Genomic DNA, 22,352 nt, shown 5'->3' on the forward strand with positions numbered 1-22,352 from the left:
GTTAATTAAAATAAACAATAAAAACTGGCCAGGTTGAAAACAGTGTTTCTGAGCCTGGACTTCAGACTGTAGCTGAACAGTACTAGACTCTTGTCTGGACTCCCTGCCTTCCCCAGTGGCGGCTTGCAAGTGGATGTAGTGGACATGCTTTGGATCAGTTGGCATGGCAGTATGCTGTGTCTGTTGCCACCCTGGCATAAAAGGGTAATGCCGTCTTCTCTCGCCATGTTTCCCTTGTTGGAGCTCTGCGGAGAGCCACCCTGAGGAAAAGCAAGACAGACCTGCTCAACCCTGAGGAGGCCGAGGACCAGCTGGCTGACATTGCGTCTGTGGGTAAGTCCCTACCTCTGTGCCAGTCACTGTCCATCACCCAGAAATGGGAGGCCGAGCCCTAGGCTGGGAGCCCGAGCCCTAGGCTGGGCGGCTGGATGTGTCAGTGTCCTGGAGGTCACATTATGATGAAAATAGCGATGCCCCCCATTCTGCTTTGGTTTTTTTTTTTTTTTTGGCTTTGTTTCTCATACCTGGTTGGATCCCGTCTCCTAATATCATTGTAGTGTCTCAACTACAGGAACCCCACGAATCTCTTTACTGTAGGTTAAGTCCAAATTTTACTCGTTTACTCTTAGTTACCTTGGCTAAACCCATTACGGTTGAGTGTCCCTACTCCAGAATACTCTGCATAGCGGGGCGTGGTGGGCACGCCTGTGATCTCAGCGTGCTCAGGCAGAGGCAGCTGAATCTGTGAGTCAGAGCCTGGTCTACCTAACAAGTTCCCGGCCAGCCGGACTATGCAGTGAGACCCTGTTTCAAAAACAAATAAATGTGACAAAACAAAACCTCCGTGCCCAAACTGTCTCAGATTCCGGGCATTTCCAGACTTTGGAATATTTCCATATAGATGTGCCATATCTTAGGCGTGGAACCAAAGTCTAAAACAACATTAATTTGTTTCTCATACACAGAGCCTAAAGGTAATTTTAGGCCCCTTTAAAGATGCTTTCGTATGACCAGGGATGGAGGTACATATGCTTAAGCCCATGACATGGATCTCTGTAAATTCCAGGGTAACAAGAGTTGCATGGTGTGACTCTGTCTGAAATAGTATGATAGTATAACGTTGTGGGCAGGCAAGATAGCTCAGTGGGTAGAGGTGCTTGCCATTAAGCTCCATGACCTGAGTTCAATACCCAGAGTCAATATGGTGAAAGGAGAAAACCATCTCAGACTTCCATACTCACGGTACTTGACACAGAGACACACTATGAATAAGTCACATTGTATTTTGGAACACAATTTTGTACAAGAAATAATGTTGATGTGTGATTTTTTATTTCCTATCTTGCTGTGTACGGTGCTGGGGGAGGCCCACATGCACAGTGCTGTTTCAGAGGCGAGAGGGCAGCTCTCTGGAGTCCAGAACACTTTAGCGGTCTCGCCAGCACCGTCGTGGACTTTTCCACACGTGGCGTTGTAAGGTCGCATTTGTATGTTTAGATTAGGAATGTCAGTCGGACGTCACAGGTCACTGAGTTGGGAATGGTGCTGGGTTCAGCACAAGACAGAAGCAGAATTCCCACCCACGTGAAAGTCGCCACCCAATGAGAACACACATTAAAAAGAGACTTGGGGCTGGGGATGTCTCAGTCCATAAAATGCTTGCCTTGAAAGCAAGGATACCTGGGTTTAACCGCAGAACCCACATCAAACCATTCAACCGCAGAACCCACATCAAACCAGACAGAGCAGAACACTTGTAATCCCAGCACTGGTGACAGGAGACTCGCTGACCAGCCAGTCTCACCTAATCGCTGAGTCCAGGCCAGTGGGAGACCCGATCTCAAAGGAGATGCAGGGTTCCTGAGGATGCTCCCTCAGGCTCTCCTCTGGGCTCCACACAAATGTCACCCACACAGAGACAAACATGCACAGACGTGAGCATGCAAACACATATACACACCAGACACACTCGTACAGAAACACAGGGAGTTCCAAGGACAGGTCAGCAAAGGTGCTTGCTGCCCAAACCTAACCTGAGTCTGATGCCCCAGCATCCACGTGGAAGGTTCCCTGACCTTCACATGCACACTGTGGCCCTTGTGTGACCTCTTCCATACAGTAAGTTAATTAACTTACTAATGCAAATTTTAAAAATTTAAAACACACACTGGAAAAAAATTCTATTCCAAAAGAATAACGGAGCTGTAGCGATGAAGCCCAGGCTTGGCCCACCCTGACACAGTAGAGCGTGGTCAAGGAAGGCTTCTCGGGGGAAATGACATTGAGCAAGAGCTGAAGGCTCGAGTTGCAGAGGTGCCACTGGCTAGTATAGTGGATGAACTTCAGAGGCACTGGGGTGTTTGGGGGTGCAATGGGGAGAGGGCTTGTGCATACACACCCCTTCTAATCTCATCCACATCACCATTTCTCCTCTGGAACTCTCTGGGCCCCAAGGGTGCTTCTACCAGATAACACCACCTCCTTGCCCAGTTCTCCGAGGAAGAACCCTGCTGTGCACACCCACAGTTATCCCACACCCGATGGGCGTGCTTCTGGGGAGAATTACAGGATCAAAGATAGGAATGATTGACTCCCAGCTCCTTACTCCCTAGGCCATTCTGCGCTTGAATAACAGGATGCTCATTCATGAACTTGTCCAAGGCAGATTGTCACCGGCCCCCACCTGGCTGTCGTACAGTCCCTTACCCAGTTAGGGACCTTTGTAATGCTATTTTAAAGCTTGTTTTCATTGTCTGGCCCGAACACACTTTCGTTTGTAATGACCGTTATTTCTGTTTCCATTTGTGGGCCCACCTGCTCATGTCCTTCGAAAAGGTGTTGATTGCAATGTCTGATTTGTTTCATGCTTTCAGTCAGTTGGCCTTAAGGTCTGTCTTTCAGTCTGTCTGTCGGTCGATCTGTCTTTCTTTCTTTCCTTCTTCCTCCTCCTTTATTTATTTATTTATTTATTTATTTATTTATTTATTTATTGTCACAAATGGTCTCACTGTGTAACCCTGACTGGCCTAGATCTCACAAAGATCTAAATGCCTCTACCTCACAGGTTCTGGAATTTAAGGTGTGAGTCTTAAAAAACCAGGTCTGGATTTCCCTTTTTTTATTATTATTATATTTGTTAGGGAATGGAGAGATACCTGGGAGAATTAAGAGGACTGACTGCTCTTGTAGAGGGCCATGGCTCAATGCCCAGCACTCACATGGCAGCTCACAATCACCTGTACGTCCAGGGAAATCTGACATCCTCTTCTGACCTGCCCCAGTGACATACGGTGCACTTACATACTTGCAGACAAAATGCTCATACACATGATGTAAAAATAAGTCTGTCAGCATAGGGACATTGGAGGAGGATTGAAGAGAAGAGGGGAGAGGCAGGAAGGGGAGCAGAGAAAAATGTAGAGCTCTATAAAATCAATTAAAAAAATAAATCTGTTCAGATGTAGTGGGGCACGCCTTTAATCCCAGCACTCAGGAGGCAGAGGCAGGTGGATCTCTATGAGTTTGAGGCCAGCCTGGTCTACCTAGAGTTCCAGGTCAGCCAAGGCTACATGGTAAGACCTTGTCTCAAAAATACTTTGTATATGTATGTGTGTTCATGTGCATGTGTAGACATGCATGTCAGCATACATGTGTGGAAGTAGGTTGTGTCTTTCTCTCACGTAGGTCCTATATCTCCAGCTCCAGTCATTGGGCCTCATGGCGAGAACCTTTACCTGCTGAGCCGTCTTGCAGGCCCCACTCTTTGCTCTGTTCTATCTTAGGAGGCAAGCATTTTGGTGAAATTGTTGTGTACTTGAGAGCCCAAGTTGAGACCTTGTGAATTAGACAGATGCCCATTCTCAGTGAGCTTCTGGTCTTCTTCATCCTTCATTCTGACGAACATGAAAAAGTGATCCAACCCCATCCTGACGAGGATGAGGGGAAACTGACACCCTTGGACGCTCCTTAGTTGGGGCATCAATCTGTAATGTTCCTGATTTATTTATGATATATCACTTGGCATTATTTAATTGCAGATTAATTAATTAATAAGATCAATTCCTTGACTTACTGTTCATGCAGCTTTTATTTATTTGTTTACTTGGCTTTGCAAAGCTGAGGGCACAGCCCAGTGAGTGCCTTAGGGGCCTGCTCCCCTACTCAGCTCCGTCTCTGGCCTCTTTACCAACTGTTAGTTCTTCAGAAGTGACTTATTCTCTTGTGCAGGAGACGTGCATCCCAGTGGCTATGGCAGGATTGCTTCCATTTGAATAAAGAAGAGCAAGGGCTGGAGTGGGGTTCACAGGGAGTGCTCGCTCAGAATGCATAAGGCACTGGGTTCTACTCTCAACACCACAAAGCCAAACAAATTTAAAAGCCATTGGGAGCTAAGAGATGACTCGGGGTAAAGCCTTGCCTGGAAAGTGCGAGGGCCTGACTTTGAATCTCAGAACTCATGGGAACCAGAGTCAGTAGCATGTGTCTGTAATTCTACAGTGAGGTAGGGGGGCAAAGGCAGGTGCACTCCTAGAAACTCAAAGTCCAGCTATCTATCAGTGAGCAACAAAAAATGCTGTTTCAGCAAGCATGTGGAACACACCTCTAATACCAGCACTGGGGAAGCAGAGGCAGATGGATTTTTGTGAGTTCAAAACCACACTGGCATACTTAATGAGTTCCACCAGTCAGGACTACATCATGAGACCCTGTCTCAATAAACAACAAACAAAAGCCCTTCTCAAACAAGGTGGAAGGTGGGGATGGACACCCAAAGCTGTTCTCCATCTACATACCATGTGTGTGAGTGCACACACGAACATGTATGCTTTGTGCACTCACACGCGCACACACAATTTCTTTAAAGAAGAGCCAATGTCTTTCAACTTTCTAAATGAACCCCAAATGCAATCTGTGGTCTGATATTCTGTGGTGGGCTCCATCCAGGCAGCAAATTTGCCCAGCCACAAAGGAGGGGAGCCCATGCTAACCCTGGCTTCCCAGACGACCCAGAAGGGCTATCAGGGATTCCAGAAGTCTAAGAAGGAAACAACATGGTTGTGGTTCTTCACTAGCCCCACTGTGCTGTGAACTGGCCGATGAGCATCCCATAGCAGGCTTGCTCACCATGAGGAGCTGACTGTGGGGTGAGGAAATGAACCTGAGCAGGGTCCTAGGATACAAAACGTCTGCTACAAAGCAAGCATATGCCTTCAAGAACTCCATTGTAAGATGTGGTCAGACTGTGTGTAGCAATGTGTGATATACTATTAAATGGCTGGAGGGTTGGGGAGATGGCTCAGTGGCTAAAGTGCCGGCTCTGTAGCCAAGCCTGAGGACCTGAGTGTGACCCTCCAGCATCCATGCACAAAAAGTTGGGTGTGGCGCTGCGTGCTAATAATCGCTGCCTAGAGAAGGTGGAGACAGGCGGGTCCCTGACTGGCTAGCCAGTCTCACCTAGTAGGCAAGTTCCAAACCTTATGTCCAGAAGCAAACCTGAATGGTACCTGAAGACCTCTGGCCTCCCCATGCACACATACACACATGCACACAGGCATAAGCATTCACAAACATGTAGGTATGCACACATGTATGAGTGCCTCCATGAACACATGCATACACAGCCGTGCACACACACGCAAAGCTGAGATTTGTACATGCTCTCATGAAGAAAAGCGTGCCAGTGGATTGGCTTTCTGCACCCACAGTACCTGAGGTGATCAAGTTGTAAAGAACGGAGGTTGACTGGGGCTCGGAGTTGGGAGGTTTCAGTCCACTGTCACCCATTCCCAGTCCCTTTATGAGGCAGCACACTGCTGTGGTGGAAGTGTGTGGCAGAAGCTGCTGCTCGCGTCCTAGCAACAGGGAGCAGAGAGAGAGAGATGGGGAGAAGTCGGGGCAAGAACTCAAGGCAAAAGCAATGCACGAGCCATGGGGTAGTGCTGCTTACTGGTGTGTTCCCTCTGGCTTGCTCAGCCTGCTTTCTTCCCTCCCCCCCCCTCCCCTTCCCCGGGGACCACCTGCCCAGCAGTGGCAACACCCACAGTGGGCTGGGCCCCTCCCTCGCACACCAGTCTCCCACAGGCTTGCCTACAGGCCAATCTCACGGAGGTGTTTTCTCAATTAAGATTCCCTCTTCCCAGATAGATCAAGGTTTGAGTCAAGTTGACAGAAGCCACCCAGCACATCCCTCTAGGCCCCAACTTATAAAGTATTCACCACCTCCCCCATTTACGCTAGAGGCCGGAAACATGAAAGAAGCAAACCGTAACAGTAACACACATGGTATCTGCTCAAGCTAGCCATGCTGCGGTGTAGACAGCTTCAGAGCCACCTGTAAAGGCTGCAGATGGCACAACAGGAAAGTTGCTCGCTGCCCCTGTGAGGCTCTGGTGGTTCCATTCCCAGCACCCAAATAGGGCAGCTCACAGCATCCTAGTTCCAGGGTACCTGACATCCTCTGCTGGTCGACGTAGCAAGTAATTTTAAAAGTCCGGTTGTGCAAACCACCAGCTTATCTATGATTTGTATCTACTTGTATAACATGTAATTATTTTTATAAAAATAATTATAAATGGTAGGGACCATGACTCACTAATCGAGTGTTCACCTACTGTCTGTGCACACACTACTGTGTTACCTACTGTGTGTACCTACTGTGTGCAAGGCCCTGGGTTCCATTCTTGGCCCTGTCAAAAAAGTAAAGAAAGAAAGAAAATGGAGAGTATGGAGCACGAGAGAAAGGGGAAGCCTCTGTAGGTAGAGGCTCCAATCGGTTATTACACTCGGGGCCTGGAGAGATACTCAGTGGGTTAAAACACCTGAGTTCAGTTCCCACACCCACATCAGGTGACTCACATCCACTGGTGATGCTAGTCCTTTGCTGGCCTTATAAGCATCTGTATTCACATGACACATGCACACGCGCGTGTGCGCGTGCACACACACACACACACCATGAAAACACTTTTTAAAAATTATTATATTCCATTTAGACTTTTTTAAAGGTTGGTGTTTGTGGTGTGTGTATCCGTGTTTGCAGGTGTGTGTCCTGCCTGCATGTAGAGGCCAGGGAGGACACCGGGTCCTGCTCGAGCACTCACCTGTTCACGTCTGTGTGGGTGACATTTGTGTGGAGCCCAGAGGAAAGCCTGAGGGAGCATCCTCAGGAACCCTGCATCTCCTTTGAAATCAGGTCTCCCACTGGCCTGGACTCAGCGATTAGGCGAGACTGACTAGCCAGTGAGTCTCCTGTCACCAGCCCCGGGATTACAAGTGTTTTGCTCTATCCGGTTTGATGTGGGTTCTGGGGTTGAACCCAGGTCTTTGTGGTTTTGAAACAAGCACTTACTGACTGAGCCATACCTTAGTCCCAGATATCTGTTTAATGTGTGTTCTCCTTGAATGGAAGCTTTCACATGGGTGGGAATTCTTCCTCTGTCTTGTCCCCAGCTCAGTGCCTAATAAGAGGGCCCGTCAGTTCTCCAGTGACCCTCAACTGAGTACTCCTGATCTGAACATCTAACGTACACCGAACCCTAAACAGCTGCTCCATGCTGCAAGTGGGCAGTCCCTGTGGATCACTTGGGACCCAGCATTCTGCCAGCCCTCTTCCTGGAGGCCTTTGAAGCATGTATCTCCCACAGGGGACTTGCAGCACAACACAGCTCCATCTTGTCCTCTCCTGTGACCCCCTGCCCATGGGCCTCCTCACCAAGGGCCCTCCTGAGTCTCACTTTCTCCGTCCTTTCCTTGGCAGGGTCTCCTTTTGCCAGAGCCAGCATTAAAAGTGCCAAGCTGGAGAACTCAACTTTTTTTCACAAAAAGGAGAGAAGGATGCGTTTCTACATCCGCCGCATGGTCAAAACTCAGGCCTTCTACTGGACCGTGCTCAGTCTGGTAGCCCTCAACACGCTGTGCGTCGCCATCGTCCACTACAACCAGCCCGAGTGGCTCTCCGACTTCCTCTGTGAGTGCTGCTCTCTGCCGGCCTCTGCTCCTCCTTTGGCCCTTCCCCAACCTGCCCCTGCCTAGGACCAATGACCATTTCTGCAGCTAAAACGGGGGCCACGCAGCTGCTGCCACAAGTGGAGCTGCCTTAGACTGGTGTTAGACCTGAGGCGGCTGAGCAAAGACAAAGGGTTCGTTAGCTCGTAGTTTGGCAGGGTCAAGGGCATGCTGCCACCTGCTTTGGCTTAGCTCTGGGCAGAAGCTCAAGGTGAGTGACATGGGATGGAAGGAGTGTGTGCCAGAGCCTCTTCTCACACCTGCAGCCAGGAAGCCAAGACAAGACCCACAGACGAACAGACATCCAAAAGAGAAAAAGACAGGACCTGGGTAGATGACTCAGTGGTAAAGACTCAGGTGTCAAGCCTGGAAACCTGAGCTGACTTCCAGAACTTACCTGGTAGAAAGAGAAAAGATTCCCACAAAACCTCTGACTTCACAGGAGCACTGCGGCATGGGCATGTATACACACACACACACACACACACACACACACACACTTACATGCACACACACGCACATACGCACATGCACAAAGCACAAAGTAGTAAAAACAAAAAAGAAAAGAGAGACTGGCAGAGAAAGATATGAATGCAAAGACAGACGGACTCAGAGTAAGACAGATGGACAACAAGGCACACTGTCAGTGTCCTAAGCACCTCCCACTAAGCCCCAGCTTCTAAGGCCCCAATCTGGTTCTTAGTGTTCCCACTCTATAGTGCAGCCTTCTGTGACATGAACCATTGAAAGGGACACAGAACACAGCCAGGCTTGACCAGCCCGTCTTTCTCACAGTCTGAGAATCCACAACTACTGTTTCTAAGTGAGATACAGGAATATAGATGAAGTACAGATGGAGGAGGTAAGAGACAGTGACCAGAAGAGACGCACAGAGACGGTGGCACTGCTCAGAATGTCCATGTGATGTGCGCTTTCAAGTCGGGAACCTTAAAACCACAAAGTGTCTTCCTAGCGACCCCTCTGCCCCTCTGCTGTCCTGTATACAGTGACCCCTCTGCCCCTCTGCTGTCCTGTAGACAGTGACCCCCTCTGCTGTCCTGTAGACAATGACCCCCTCTGCTGTCCTGTAGACACTGACCCCCTCTGTCCCTCTGCTGTCCTGTAGACAATGACCCCTCTGCTGTCCTGTAGACAGTGACCCCCTCTGCCCCTCTGCTGTCCTGCACTGCAGTGACCACCTCTGCCCCTCTGTTCCCTCCCTCTTCTTGGCAGTTCTAGCATTAGAATTAACACACAGTAGGCAGGGGCTCTACCACTGAGCCATGACCACAACCCCACCCTGGGGAATTCTAGGCCCCTGGCCCCTACCTCCTTCCTTGTTCACTCTCCTCTCCTTCTCTGCCTGCTCCTTTTGCCTCCCCTCTGCCTGGGATGGTCCCTGTAGAACAAATGTGAGCCTGCCTTAGTTCCTCAGAGGATGCCAGGACCCTCAAGGTTTTGTCCTCTGGACTCTACCCATGTCAGGATTTGCCTAAACTGGGCATGGGCACTGGAAAGTGGGAGCCCCCAGGACTGAGCATACTCTAAGGATAATCAACAGAAGAGAGTGTGGGCTTGACAGGGATATGGATGGCCTGGCTCTCCCCTGGAGGCCCCTTGAGAACTGCTAAATCCTACTGGCCACCTCCTCCTGGAGCTGTTATCCTTCTGACCTGTGTCCTGCCTTTGCTCAGAAGTAGCCTAGTACAGCCTAAGGGATGGTCATGCCTCTGACCTAGAAAGGCCTGAATTCTAGTCTAAGGGACTGCTTTTTTGAACTGTCGTGGTCCCCAGGCCTGCTGTCTGGCCCCACAGGACACCCAAGGGGACTGTCCTTCCTTGCACCTGACCCGCTTCCACGCTGCGTCATTGCCTTGGTCCCTCCGGAGCCCCAAAAGCAGGCTCTTCACTTCCCGTCAGGACCTCTTGGCCATGACTATTTTTACTAACCTAGTTCTCTCCACTAATCATTTTGCAGTCTGTCCTGGTTAAGGAGATAGGGGATTAGAACTTCCTGCCTGGAGGCCTTGGTGTCTGGAGACATCCTTTAGTTAGCCCCATTCTCCAGCTAATGAAAAAAGAGACAGAGAGGCGAAGGACCTTTTCCCAGGCCACACAGCTTGTAAGGATGAATCCAGGATTTCTGTTCCTAAGTCCAGACTGTGTCTGATGGAAGTCCTACCCCCAAGCAGGTTCAGGCTATTGTCTATCGAGCAGAGGTTTTCAGTCCTAAGGTGTTCTATAAGGAACAAAGAATGAAACGGTGTGACTCTTAAGATGTAGCACAGTTTCAGAGAAATCCAGACCAGAGCAAGTGAGCACCCTTGGGATCGATGACATGTGCGTCTGGGTCTCAGGATCTCTCTGTAGAGGGTGGGTCTGACCATCCTGAGATTCTCCTGGCCTCTCCAGTGTCGCCTGTCACTAGCTCCCTTGTTTCCATGGTAACTAGGGAGCAAGCCGCTCAGAGATGTCCTCTTAGAGCGCCCCCTGCTGGATCTCAGAGGGACCAACTATTATAGGCAGATCTGCTTCTCTAGCTGCTCAGGGGTTTCTCCTGAAAACAAGGAGTTTTAGAGAACCCTACAAATCAAGGGAAGTTAGCACCAGAAATCACAATGAGGGGTTTTTGGTAATCTATTCAAACCACCTCTTTAAAGCGGGGCCTAGCTAGGGCTCTTGACAATCCTCTTTGCCAATCCACACTACCATAAAAAAACACCAGAGGCTGGGCGATTTAACATCAACAGACAGTTCCTTTCTTGAATTCCTGGAGCCTGGGAAGTTTCCATGTGGCATTCGGGGAGACTTGGTTGTCACTGGATAGCTGTTCTGTGCCGTCAGTGCTGTGTCCTCTGGAAAGGGGGACTACCATGTCCCCATGAGAGGCCAGAAGATGAGCTCCCACATCAAGACCCGTCATGGCACATGGAGTGCTGTTGACAGGACTCTGGGACCTGATGCCCCTTCAGCCACCACACACTGTTCTAATAGTTTCATACCCCGTGGGAGCTGCTCCCTAGGGGGTTGATCACCATTCAGCACCAATTTTAGAGACCAGGTGTGGTGGCGCATGCCTTCAATCCCAACACTTGGGGAGGCAGAAGCATGCAGGTCTCTGAGCATGGGGCCAGTCTGGTCTAAATAGGAATGCCAAGACTACATAGTGAGATCCTGTCTCAAAAAAAAAATCACAGATTTCCAAAGGGGAGCACAGGCATGCAAACCTTGGCAATCGTCAAGCAGAATTAGCTCTGGAGTCGTAATTCTGAGGTCTGTGGGAACTGCTCTAAATCCCCAGTCTGTCCTTTCTTTCCACCTCCTCTTCTGCTTGCCCCTTTATTTGTTTATTGCAGTGCTGGAATGGAACCAAGGCTTTATACATGGTAGGTTAGTGCTCTACCACTGAGCCATACCCCCGCTGACTTATTGGAGGATTCTATGCCGGCTTTCTATTGCTGATCCAAAGCCTCCGCCTCTCAATGTCTAGTTTAAACAGGCGTTCCACACATGTATGGCGATACCTGAAACCCAGCTAGTCACTTAGTAAATGTAATAAGGCACACAGGGATCCATCAGTCAACACAAAACTAGGTCCATAGCAATATCCTACACCCAGCTTTCCTCATCAAACCAGGATAAAAACTATGAGAAACTGAAGCCCATGGGAAAGAATTTTTGCATAGCTATCCTTGGCCATGTTACACAGAGTATCGTCTCTACCTCCCTGCGTGCCCGGGAGACACAGGAGAAAAAGTAGAGGCTTGGGGCCTTCCCCGTGGCCTAACCTACTGCTCTTCCTTTTCCTTCCAGACTATGCAGAATTCATTTTCTTAGGACTCTTTATGTCCGAAATGTTTATAAAAATGTACGGGCTCGGGACGCGGCCTTACTTCCACTCTTCCTTCAATTGCTTTGACTGTGGGGTGAGTACCGCATTCTCTCAGGCTCTCCTTCGGGATCTTACTGGTGGTAGCTGATACCTAGGGACTTCATATGAAAGTGGAGGGAGCCGTGTGCGGGTCATGCCTTCAGCCCTAGACCTGAGGGTAGCCTCGGCTGTCCAGTGGTGGAATCAGGAGGCTGGCGCCACCTCTGGACGTGAGGTGGGGAGGAAGGAGGGGGCACAGAGGACACACAGCTGCTGTCACCATAGGTAGGGACAGTTAAACTGTCTTAGTAGAAGTGGAGAACCCAGCAGTTCTGCGGTGAGCATGGAAAGAACTGAAAACTCAAGGCAGTCAGACAGTGGTGGTGCACACCTTCAATCCCAGCACTGGGGAGGCAGAGAGAGGTGAATCTCTGAGTTCAAGACCAGCCTGGTCTACAGAGCAAGCTCCAGGACAGCCAGGGCTACACAGAGAAACCTTATCTCCAAAAACTCAAGGCCAGCCATGGTAGCAGACACTTTAATCCCAGCTCTTGTGTGGTAGAGATTCTGTCTACTTCAATATCAAGTGTTCAAGACCAGTCTGAGCTATATCATTCAAGATTAGTTTGTTCTTCATAGAGCAAAGGACTCATAGTTCAAGCTTCAAGCTTGGGCTACACAATGAATTCAAGGCAGGCTTGGACTACATGATACTATTGTTTTTTTTTTAAAAAAAAAAAAAAAAAAAAAAAAAAAAAAAAAAAAAAAAAAGCTTGGGCCAGTAAGATGGCTCAGTGGGTAAAGGTGCTTGCTGCCAAGCCTGCTAACCTGAGTTCAACTTCCAGGACCCACATGGTGCAAGAAGAGAACCAACTCCTGCAAACTGTCCTCTGTTCATATTGTGGCAACATACCCAATCATATCCACAATAACAATAAATATAAATATAAATTAAATATACATAGAGAGAACTTGAAGAAAACCAGACATCAAAGGTTACGTATCACCTACTTCCATTTCTGTGAAGTGGCCAAGGAGGCAGACCCCAGACAGGAAGCAGTCAAAGATCCTCAGCACCGTGGCTCAGGAGGGGAAAGATGCATGGGGCATCTCTGAGGCTGCAGGGCGGCCTGGGCAGACACTAGGCTCTAGTGGATGCCTCTGTGCACCCGGAGGGTTAATTATATAGTGTGTGCTTCATGGCTGTGTGTGTGAGAGAGAGAGAGAAAGTGTGAGAGTGTGAGAGAGTGTGTGAAAGTGTATGAGAGTGTGTGAGTGTGTGTGGGAGAGAAAGTGTATGTGAGAGAGAGAGAGTGTGTGTGTGTGTGTGTATGTGTGCATCTGTGTGAGAGAGAAACTGTTTGAGAGAGAGTGTGAATGTGGGGGAGAGTGTGTGGGAGAGAAAGTGTGAGAGAGAGTGTGTGTGTGCCTCTGTGAGAGAGAGTGTGTGTCAGAGAGAGAGTGTGTGAGCGTGGGGGGAGAGTGTGAGAGAGAAATGTGTGTGTGTGTGTGTGTGAGAGAGAGAGAGAGTGTGTGTGTGAGAGAGAGAGAGAGAGTGTGTGTGTGTGTGTGAGAGAGAGAGAGAGAGTGTGTGTGTGTGTGTGTGTGTGTGTGTGTGTGAGAGAGAGAGAGAGAGAGAGAGAGAGAGAGAGAGAGAGAGAGAGATTGAAACAGTGCTTCTTTGTAGCCAAGGCTGGCCTTCAACTCCCAGTGATCCTCCTGCCTCAGCCTCCAAGTGCTGGGATATCAGACCTATGTGAGCTTTTAATAAATAGAAACATAGAGGGAAAAGATGAGTTTGGGCCACCATCTGTTAGTCTCTGTGACAAAATACCTGACAGATGCCCAGACACGCTGGTGCGCGCTTTTAATTCCAGCGCTTGAAGGCAGACGGAGATCTCTGAGTTGGAGGACAGCCTGGTCTATGGAGTGAGCTCCAAGACAGCCAGGGCTACGCAGGAAAACCCTGTTTCAAAAACAAAACATACAAACAAAACCTGACAGAAACAACCTAAAGGAGGAGGGGTTTTGACCCCTGGTGACCCTCCAGCCAGGCCTTACCTCTTACCAGCCTCACAGGCTTCCTATAAGCCTAACCCTAACCTGTGGAGGCTTCCCCCATATAGACCACTAGGTGCCCTGAGGGGTGGACCTGGTTCAGGCCCTGGAAATGGGTGGGAGTTCTGAGGTCAACCGCGACCTTGAGACTAGGTCCTCTGTTGCAGGTCATCATTGGGAGCATCTTTGAAGTCATCTGGGCTGTCATAAAACCTGGCACATCCTTTGGAATCAGCGTGTTACGAGCTCTCAGGTTACTGCGTATTTTCAAAGTCACAAAGTAAGTTTTGAGGTTTCTTAGCACTCTGATGAGGGGATGAGGAGGGCACCCTGCCTAGCGTGCATACCCTGCTCTGATCCCTACCTTGGCTTCTGTCGGCAGGTACTGGGCATCTCTCAGAAACCTGGTTGTCTCCCTCCTCAACTCCATGAAGTCCATCATAAGTCTGTTGTTCCTCCTCTTCCTGTTCATCGTTGTCTTTGCCCTCTTGGGGATGCAGCTGTTCGGTGGCCAGTAAGTACTGCCTGACACCTGGACATCCCACCCAGGACTTCTGCTCAGCTTCCGTGACACACCCACCACCACCTGGCCTCTTCAAGCCAACCTCATCCTGTGACTTGCCCTCAGGACACGAATGGTCATCTAGGGCAGTTTGAGCTTCTGGGTACCAAATACAGTATCTTCCTGGGGAACAGATACTCTACACGTTACCATGGAAACCAGAAACTGAAGCAAGCCTTCAGAGTGGAAGGGCTAACACAGAATGTCCTTGCTGTCCACAGGTTTAATTTTGATGAGGGGACTCCTCCCACCAACTTCGACACTTTCCCAGCAGCAATAATGACTGTGTTTCAGGTATGAACTTTCTCAGCCCGATGCGGGCCCCTAACCACAGGGCAAGCTGGAGCATCCCTGAATTCCTTCATTTCTTCCCTTTTCCGACTGTTTTGGAATGCTTGTTTTTATTGTTGCTGGGGATGTAGCTCAGTGTTAGAGCATTTATTTAGCCCATATGAGGCCCTGGATTCCAGCCCAAATACAGACATACACACATGCACACACACACATGCACACACAGAGGAGAAGATAGCTTGTCACTTGTACATCCCAAGAGAGTATAGGATGCCCTACAGGACCACATAGGGCAGTACCAGGGGTACTTCGGGTACCGAAGAGCCTTGCTTGTGGTTTTCGTGAGAAGGAGCAAGTAAAGCGGAGCATCTGCCCCTGCAGTCGTGACTCTGACAGCTGTCAGGGTAAGCTGTTCTATATCAGAGCAATAGGCAGACTCTTCCCTATGTCTAGGAATTGGCTTCCCCAGGGCAAAACCATCCCTCCAGGGTCTGCCAGTAAAGCTGGCTGGGCATGATGCACACTAGACTATCACCCCAGGACTTGGGGCAAGAGGAAGTAGGAGATCGTCATTATCAGTTCATAATGAACTTGGAGTCAGTCTGGGCTACATAAAACACTGCTGAAAACAGAAAGGAGTCGGGGAAGGAGAGGAGTGGAAAAAAAAAACCGAAAAGGAAAGAGAACCTGGGGTAGTAATCCCAGTACTCGGAGGCTGAGACTGGAGGAGCTCCGGTTCAAGGCCAGGCTGTGAGGCCTCGTCCAAAACGAAAAGGAAAAGGCCTGGTTAATGCATCTGCCTGTCTTGGAAGCAAGTGTCTCCACATTTTCCAGGATAAGGAGGCTTGCATCTTCTTGGGGACCTACACTAAGGCTTGGGGACTGGCTGATTGGAAATCTCTAGGTTTATTCGAATTTATTTTTTTCTTTGAGAGAGAAAAGGAGTCTATAGAAAATGTGGCCTACAAGGCAGGCCCGAGAGAGGACAGCTGTGAAGTATGTCCCAAGCCAGAGAATGGATGATTGACAGGCCAAGCTCCAGGGGGATGCAGTCCCCCAGGGACACAGGGCATTGTCTGTAAACACTATTGATGGTCATACCTAGTTGAGTAGGCAAATGACAGTGGCATCTGGTTGCTGAAGGCCAGGGATGTTCAGCATTGTGCAGGGCACAGGTTGGTCCTCTCAGAGAACGATGTACCTCCTGACTAACAGTGCCAGGCTGAGAAGCCTAGCCACAGCACAAGAACATTCTAGAATTCTTCCGCATTTCCTTCATCCTCAGGAGACTATGGGTAGAAGGAGGGAAACTGGGGTGTTGTATTTTTTTCTTTTTAAAAGACACAAGGCCTGGGTATGGTGGTGTGTTCCCAGTATTTGGGAAGCAGAAGCAGGTGGATCTCTGTCAGTTTGGGCCAGCCTGGTCTATACAGTGAGACCCCGACTCAAAAAATTAAAAGACAGATGAGATGCCTCAGTAGGCAAAGGTGTTTGTTTCCAAGTCTGACAAGTTGGGTTTGATCTCTGGGACTCACGTGGTGGAAGGAGAGAACTAACTTCCACATGTTGTCTTCTGACCTCCACACTAGCACTGTGGCATATGCGTGAGTGTGCACACAAGTGCACACACACACACACACACAGTAAAATATACATAAGTGTAACTTAAGTTTGAAGATGGCCTAGTCTCTCAAAGGAAAAAGGAAGGAAGGAAGGAAAAAATGAGCCATTAATAGCACGTACTACTCAGAGGGCCCAAGTTCAGTTCCCACCACCCATGTCAGTGGCTCACAACCACCTGTAAGTCCAGCTCCAAGGAATCTGGCGCCCTCCTCTGGCCTCTGAGGACATCTCCATTTGTGTACAAACTCACACACAGACACACACCACATACACGTAATTATGTGTATATCTTTGAAGAGAGAGAGAACTTTTTAAAGGCTGTAGGATGATTATCTACATAGGGTGGGAATTGTGGCATGGCAGAATGTTGACACCATGTGCATGGCCCTGGGGCTCAGCACATCATACAGCCCAGAGCATCACGGCTGTAATAAGAGGCCATGGCACCATTGTCCCTCTCTCCCCACTGCTCTTCATGGGGGCTTCTCCACTTCCCTCCCTGGCCTCTAATCAGCTAGTCCATCCGCTAGGTCAATCTGTCTTTCTGTGCTTAACTTACATGAACTCACATCACACCCTCGATTTTTTTCAAGCATTTGAGCACTGCTCAAGTATCTTTTTGGAGCCAGATACGGTGGCACATGCCTGTCATCCCAGCACTGAGGTGGGGGAAGCAAGAGGATCAGGTGTTCAAAGTCATCCTTACTTATTTGGGAAGTTTGAAGGCAACTAGCTACACAAAACCCTACCTCCAACACACACACACAGGAGAAAGCCTGGTATCCCGTGTCTTCTCCTCCATGCTCATCAGAGGGACTGCCACCTTTTGCTCCAGCTGTTCGCTCCCAGTGTGTGACCTGCCTTTGTACATTGCCACAGGAGCAGTCTTGGGTGGGTACACACCTTAGCTCCCTCACCTCACAAGGCTGACCCCCAAAATGTCCACAGTGGAATCTTGCTCCATAAATTACCCTTTTTTGTGACAGGGTCTCATGTGGCCCAGGCTAGCCTCATTCTAGCTATAGAGATAAGGCTGGCCTTGAATTCCTCATCTTCGTGCCTCCACCTCCCCAGCGCTGGGATGACAGACAGGCTTATGTCACATGCCTGGTCTATGCAATCCTGGGACTAGAACCCCAGGTTTTGGCAGTGGTGGCACATACCTTTAATTCCAGCACTCATGAGGCAGAGGCAGGTGGATCTCTGTGAGTTTGAGGCTGGCCTGGTCTACAAAGTGAGTTCCAGGACAGCCAGAGCTACATAGAGAAACCCTGTCTTGCAAAGCAAAAAAAAAAAAATTTTTAAAAAGGAATAAAGAAAAGAACCCCAGGATTTATACATGCTAGGCAAGTATTCTATTACTGAGCTGCATCCCCAGACCTCTCTCACTCTCTCTTTCTTTCCTCTTACACTAGCAGGAATCCCACATCATATAGCTCACAGGTTCATTAACCATGCCAGATGACAAGCTAGGCAAGGACTCTGCCACTGAGCGACACCCCCAGGACTCCTGCCATTTAAAATTATTGTCTGTCTGTCTATTTATTTGAGACAGGGTCTTGCTAAATTACCAAATACCAACTCACTGGAAGCTGAGCCTGTGCTCTGACCCGTGCAGCCCAGAGCAAACCCTTGTGTCACGTCAGAGAAGACAGGATTACAACAAGCCATGAGACACCCAAGTCCCCTATTTCCCACGCCAGATTGGGAACCCCCAGTTACAGGCACAGAGATGAGAGTTCACATGAGGTCAATGAAGACCTTGGGCTGATGGATCATGGCTGCAGCTGTGACTCCAACGAGCTGCTGGCTGAGAGGGGTTTGGCTGTGTGTCTGTCCCTGTCTTTCAGATTCTGACGGGCGAGGATTGGAATGAGGTCATGTATGATGGGATCAAGTCTCAGGGGGGTGTGCAAGGCGGCATGGTGTTCTCCATCTACTTCATCGTCCTCACCCTCTTCGGGAACTGTATCCTTCCTGGGGACCAGGGACAGACTGGGTGTGGGCGGAGGAGGAGGGACCCAGATGCCCAGGCTCTGGGCAGTGCTCCCATCGGCTGCTTTCCCTGACTTGACATGCAGACACCCTGCTGAATGTGTTCTTGGCTATCGCAGTGGACAACCTGGCCAATGCCCAGGAGCTCACCAAGGTGGAGGACACAGTAACCACCTGCTCGGGGCAGATCATGACAGCAGGGGGTGAAAAGATGTGGGGACGGACAGGGTCAGGGCTCTTGCTGGGGATGGAGCATTGGGCGCTTCTCCTGGAGCCATGCCATCCCTGATCAAGCCGGTTTACAGCCCAGAAGGGAAAGGGAATAGCAAGGTGGCTACTGAGGACAGATAGTCAGCTACACCCAAGGGCTTGAGGAATAAGGAGTTCCAGGGTAATGGGCACCACTACCAAGCAGAGGGCGGGCCAAAAAGTGACTTGATAAGGCCGCAGATAGAGCTGGACCTCAGGAAATGCAGAACCATGGCAAGGCTCAGATACAGTGGCCAGGAATATACTTCCCACTGCGCCCTCCCTCTGGCTTCCATATGGAGCCTGCTAGGGACAGCTGATGGGAGGCCAAGAGACAGGATGCTCACAGGTCGGCTGCCTGGGAGGACAGAGAATGGGGCTGAGGGCATATTTACCACCTGTGACCATGTGCTAAGGGGCTGGCCAGATGAAATTCCTGCAGGCTGGCCTTCCAAGAGACAACAGTAAAGAACTATGGTGTTTGGGTGCCACACACTACTCCAGTCTCCCTTTGGAGAGTCAGAAAGGCAAAGTCCCTTGTCCAAGATGGTATGACGGCTACGGCCACTACATAAAGCATTGTGCAGCCAGCATGGTGGCGCATGCCTGTGAGCACAGCACTGAGGCAGGAGGATTGCAAGTTTAAGACCAGTCTGTGCTACATAGCAAGAGCCTGTCTTCCTTTCCCCAAAAAAGTAAGTGTGTGTGTGTGTGTGTGTGTGTGTGTGTGTGTGTGTGTGCATAGACATAGACATATATCCTCACTCCACAGTGGGAGTGGGAAAACTGAGGCCAGGGAGGGTAGATGCATGTGCCATACACTAGGAACTGGGAGAGCAAAGACAGAACCTTGCAACCCTGCAAAGGACAGAGGAAAAGTGATGGGGCAGGGAGAATGTCAAAGTGGGAAGAAGAGCCACCTGGGTGAGATGAAGCCCAGGTCTTCATTCATACTCAGTGACAGTGAGTTATATGGGGTATCATGTGCCCCACAAGGCAGCGTAGGAGACAGGGGAGGTAGTACTGCTTTCAGCAATGCATCTCATGGCCTGCGATGGGCTAGCCTGTGAACAGGGCTGCCAGGATACGCACTACAAAAAGGAAACTGGACAAGGTGATGCATGGAGGCTGTGTGCTCAGAGACGGGTGCTTCCACCTGGGGGAAGAGACCCCAGGGGTGATGGTTGGTGGGGCCTCCACCTTGGTGTCAGGACAGAGGCATCTTCTTTGTGGTCATAGCTGGCTCAGCAAAATTAAAAACCACACAGCGCTTACAGGCAGGCTCTTCCTGGCAGCCCTGGAACTCCCCTAGTTTCAGCTTCACGGTCTCATCCCCAGTGCCTCAGAACTCAGACACTGGGGCTACAGAGGTAGGACTGCCAACCCTCCATCTGTTGACCCTGGCAGGAGGGAGGGAGGGAGGATTTCCCGGCCCCACCTCCATCAGGGAAGAGCGGAAGTCTCCCACCCCAGGCGTGAAGCCAAGAGTTCAGCCACCATGAAACTGGCTGGCATGTGTCACCACAGGCCGATCCAGCCGAGAGCTCATCCAAGATACAGGAGGCTAGCATGGGAAGACAAGCCAGCTACACTCCAAAGTGAAGATGGCCATTCCCCTACACACCCCATCTTCCCTTTCTGTTGTACATGTTTCACACAGGTGTGATCCTCAAGCAAGGGAAGGCACCTGGAGCCCCTGTTTATGCACGCCATCCCTTAGCCAGCAATCACGTACTGAGCGCCTGCAGTGAGCACAGCCCTGGCCTAGAAGCCAGGGTCGTAGCAGTGCATGGCACTAAGATGCCTGGCCTCTTGGTGCAGGAATCCAGGCTGTGGAGACAGGCCAGGAATCAGACACATTTGTAAAACCACAGTTTACCAGATGGTGCTGAGAAAAGTGCAGCGGGGTGAGTCAGGGAGTCTTCGAAGTTCGGGTGATGAAGAGAAGACACAGAGAAACTAAGAGACCTGCTGAAGGTCACACGGCAATAAGTGGAAAGGCTGGGATTTGAACCCTGCTGTCTGAATCTGAAACGTGTGGTCTTCTCCACTGCACACAAGATGTTTAACCCTGAATTGTTCCATGCCCTTCCGGGAACTTGCCAAAAATGCAGATTCTGGGAGGCAGCCCTGGGTCTGCAGGTGCTGCCAGGGGCCTGGGAACCCTCTTTTTCAGTGTTGTTGAGGCAGATGCTTCCAGGACTTGGTTCTAAGCTATGCTAGGCATGGTGCCTGGAGAGGAGACACTCCGTCTCCTTGTCACTGACAGATTTTAAGGTGGAGGTTACTCCTGGTCCCAGAAGAACTCAGAAGGTAGGGGCAGCCACCCTGTAGCCTTTCTTGGTGGGTCTCTCTCTCTCTCTCTCTCTCTCTCTCTCTCTCTCTATATATATATATATATATATATATATATATATATATATATATATATATTTCCCTTGAGACAGGGTCTCACTTTATAACCCTGACTATTCTAGAACTCGCTCTGTAGACCAGGCTGGCCTTGAACTCATAGTGATCTTCCAGTCTCTGCCTCCTGAGTGCTGCGATTAAAGGCGTGCGCCAGCACATCCAGCCTTTGATGGTCCATCTAGGCCATGGACTTAAGCATAGAGCTCGCCCCTCTCCCCATCTTCCCAGAGGCTGATGATAGACCTTATGGACCCCAGCTGCCCTCCCACACTGTTGACAGTTGTATATGCTGTGGCTCTGCCTTTGGGGCTACCTGATGTTTAAGGGCGCGGTTCAGAGCATTTAAACAACCTGAAAAGCACAGAACACCCACAGGCTCAGGACTAGGGGTGCAGCTCCTGACAGCTCGGTTCCAGCTGCTGCAAAGCCTCAGGGTCCTTCCCCAGCACCAGAAAAGAAGTTGGGGAAAAGACGGTAGGAGGAGCCAGGCATGCTCACATATACCTGTTATTCCAGCACTGGGGAGTGCTGAGCCAGAGAGATCTCAGGTTCCAGACCAGCGGGGCTACAGAGGGTTAATGGGCTAGAGAGCCAGCCTGTACACAAGAGGTACATTTCACCACCCAGTATGACTGGGGGCCTTAGTTCCAACTGGTTAAGGTCCAGGCCGAACTTGTTTCTCAGTACTGCAGATTTTGCCCCGGCTGGCAGCAAGGTGGGAAGTGAGCCCCAGGCCTGTTCTTGTGCACAGGAATCCCATTTGCTTCCTAGGATGAACAAGAAGAGGAGGAGGCAGCCAACCAGAAACTGGCACTGCAGAAAGCCAAGGAGGTAGCAGAAGTGAGTCCCCTGTCTGCGGCCAACATGTCAATAGCTGTGTAAGTGTCCCCAAGCCTCGGGTGCCACTCAGGCAAGGATGTGGGGAGGGTCAGGGTGGCCCTTCAGGGCTGAGCCTGGGAGAGGCTGGGAAAGCAGCATCCATGTGGGGCGGGACGGACACTTCTGTGTCGCTGTTCAAGTCCAGGGGGTGACAAATAAGAAGTGAGATGACTGAGTAAACTGCACACTGTGGAGCCTCCAGGAAGCAGCTGGGAAGGGGCAGGGGGTGAGGAATGAGGAATTCGAGCCATTCCGCCCTTCTGTGCCCTGTGTGCCCTGTGTGTGCACCCCAGGCCAGTGCTCTGCCACCGAGCTTCACTCCATCCCCCAAAGCTATGACTTTATAGCCAGGTGTGCTGGCACACACCTCACTCTGGAGGCGGAAACAGACAGACATGTATGAATTCA

At 50.1% G+C, this 22,352-nt stretch overlaps 1 protein-coding gene across 6 annotated transcripts in view; it reads left to right on the plus strand.

Annotated features, from left to right (window-relative positions):
* Positions 1–22,352, plus strand: part of Cacna1a (calcium voltage-gated channel subunit alpha1 A) — a 231,214-nt gene that overhangs the window by 124,679 nt on the left and 84,183 nt on the right. For all 6 annotated transcript variants that reach the window (XM_087900475.1, XM_087900474.1, XM_087900473.1 and 3 more), the window contains exons 10-18: positions 244–333; positions 7,757–7,966; positions 11,818–11,930; positions 14,101–14,213; positions 14,316–14,447; positions 14,717–14,789; positions 18,260–18,377; positions 18,491–18,558; positions 21,837–21,943. In XM_087900475.1, coding sequence (XP_087756601.1) covers positions 244–333; positions 7,757–7,966; positions 11,818–11,930; positions 14,101–14,213; positions 14,316–14,447; positions 14,717–14,789; positions 18,260–18,377; positions 18,491–18,558; positions 21,837–21,943 — 1,024 coding nt within the window. The remainder of the gene's footprint in view (positions 1–243; positions 334–7,756; positions 7,967–11,817; positions 11,931–14,100; positions 14,214–14,315; positions 14,448–14,716; positions 14,790–18,259; positions 18,378–18,490; positions 18,559–21,836; positions 21,944–22,352) is intronic.

Source organism: Myodes glareolus, chromosome 22 (genome assembly GCF_982192425.1).
Source record: "Myodes glareolus chromosome 22, mMyoGla1.1, whole genome shotgun sequence".
NCBI classification, from domain to species: domain Eukaryota; kingdom Metazoa; phylum Chordata; class Mammalia; order Rodentia; family Cricetidae; genus Myodes; species Myodes glareolus.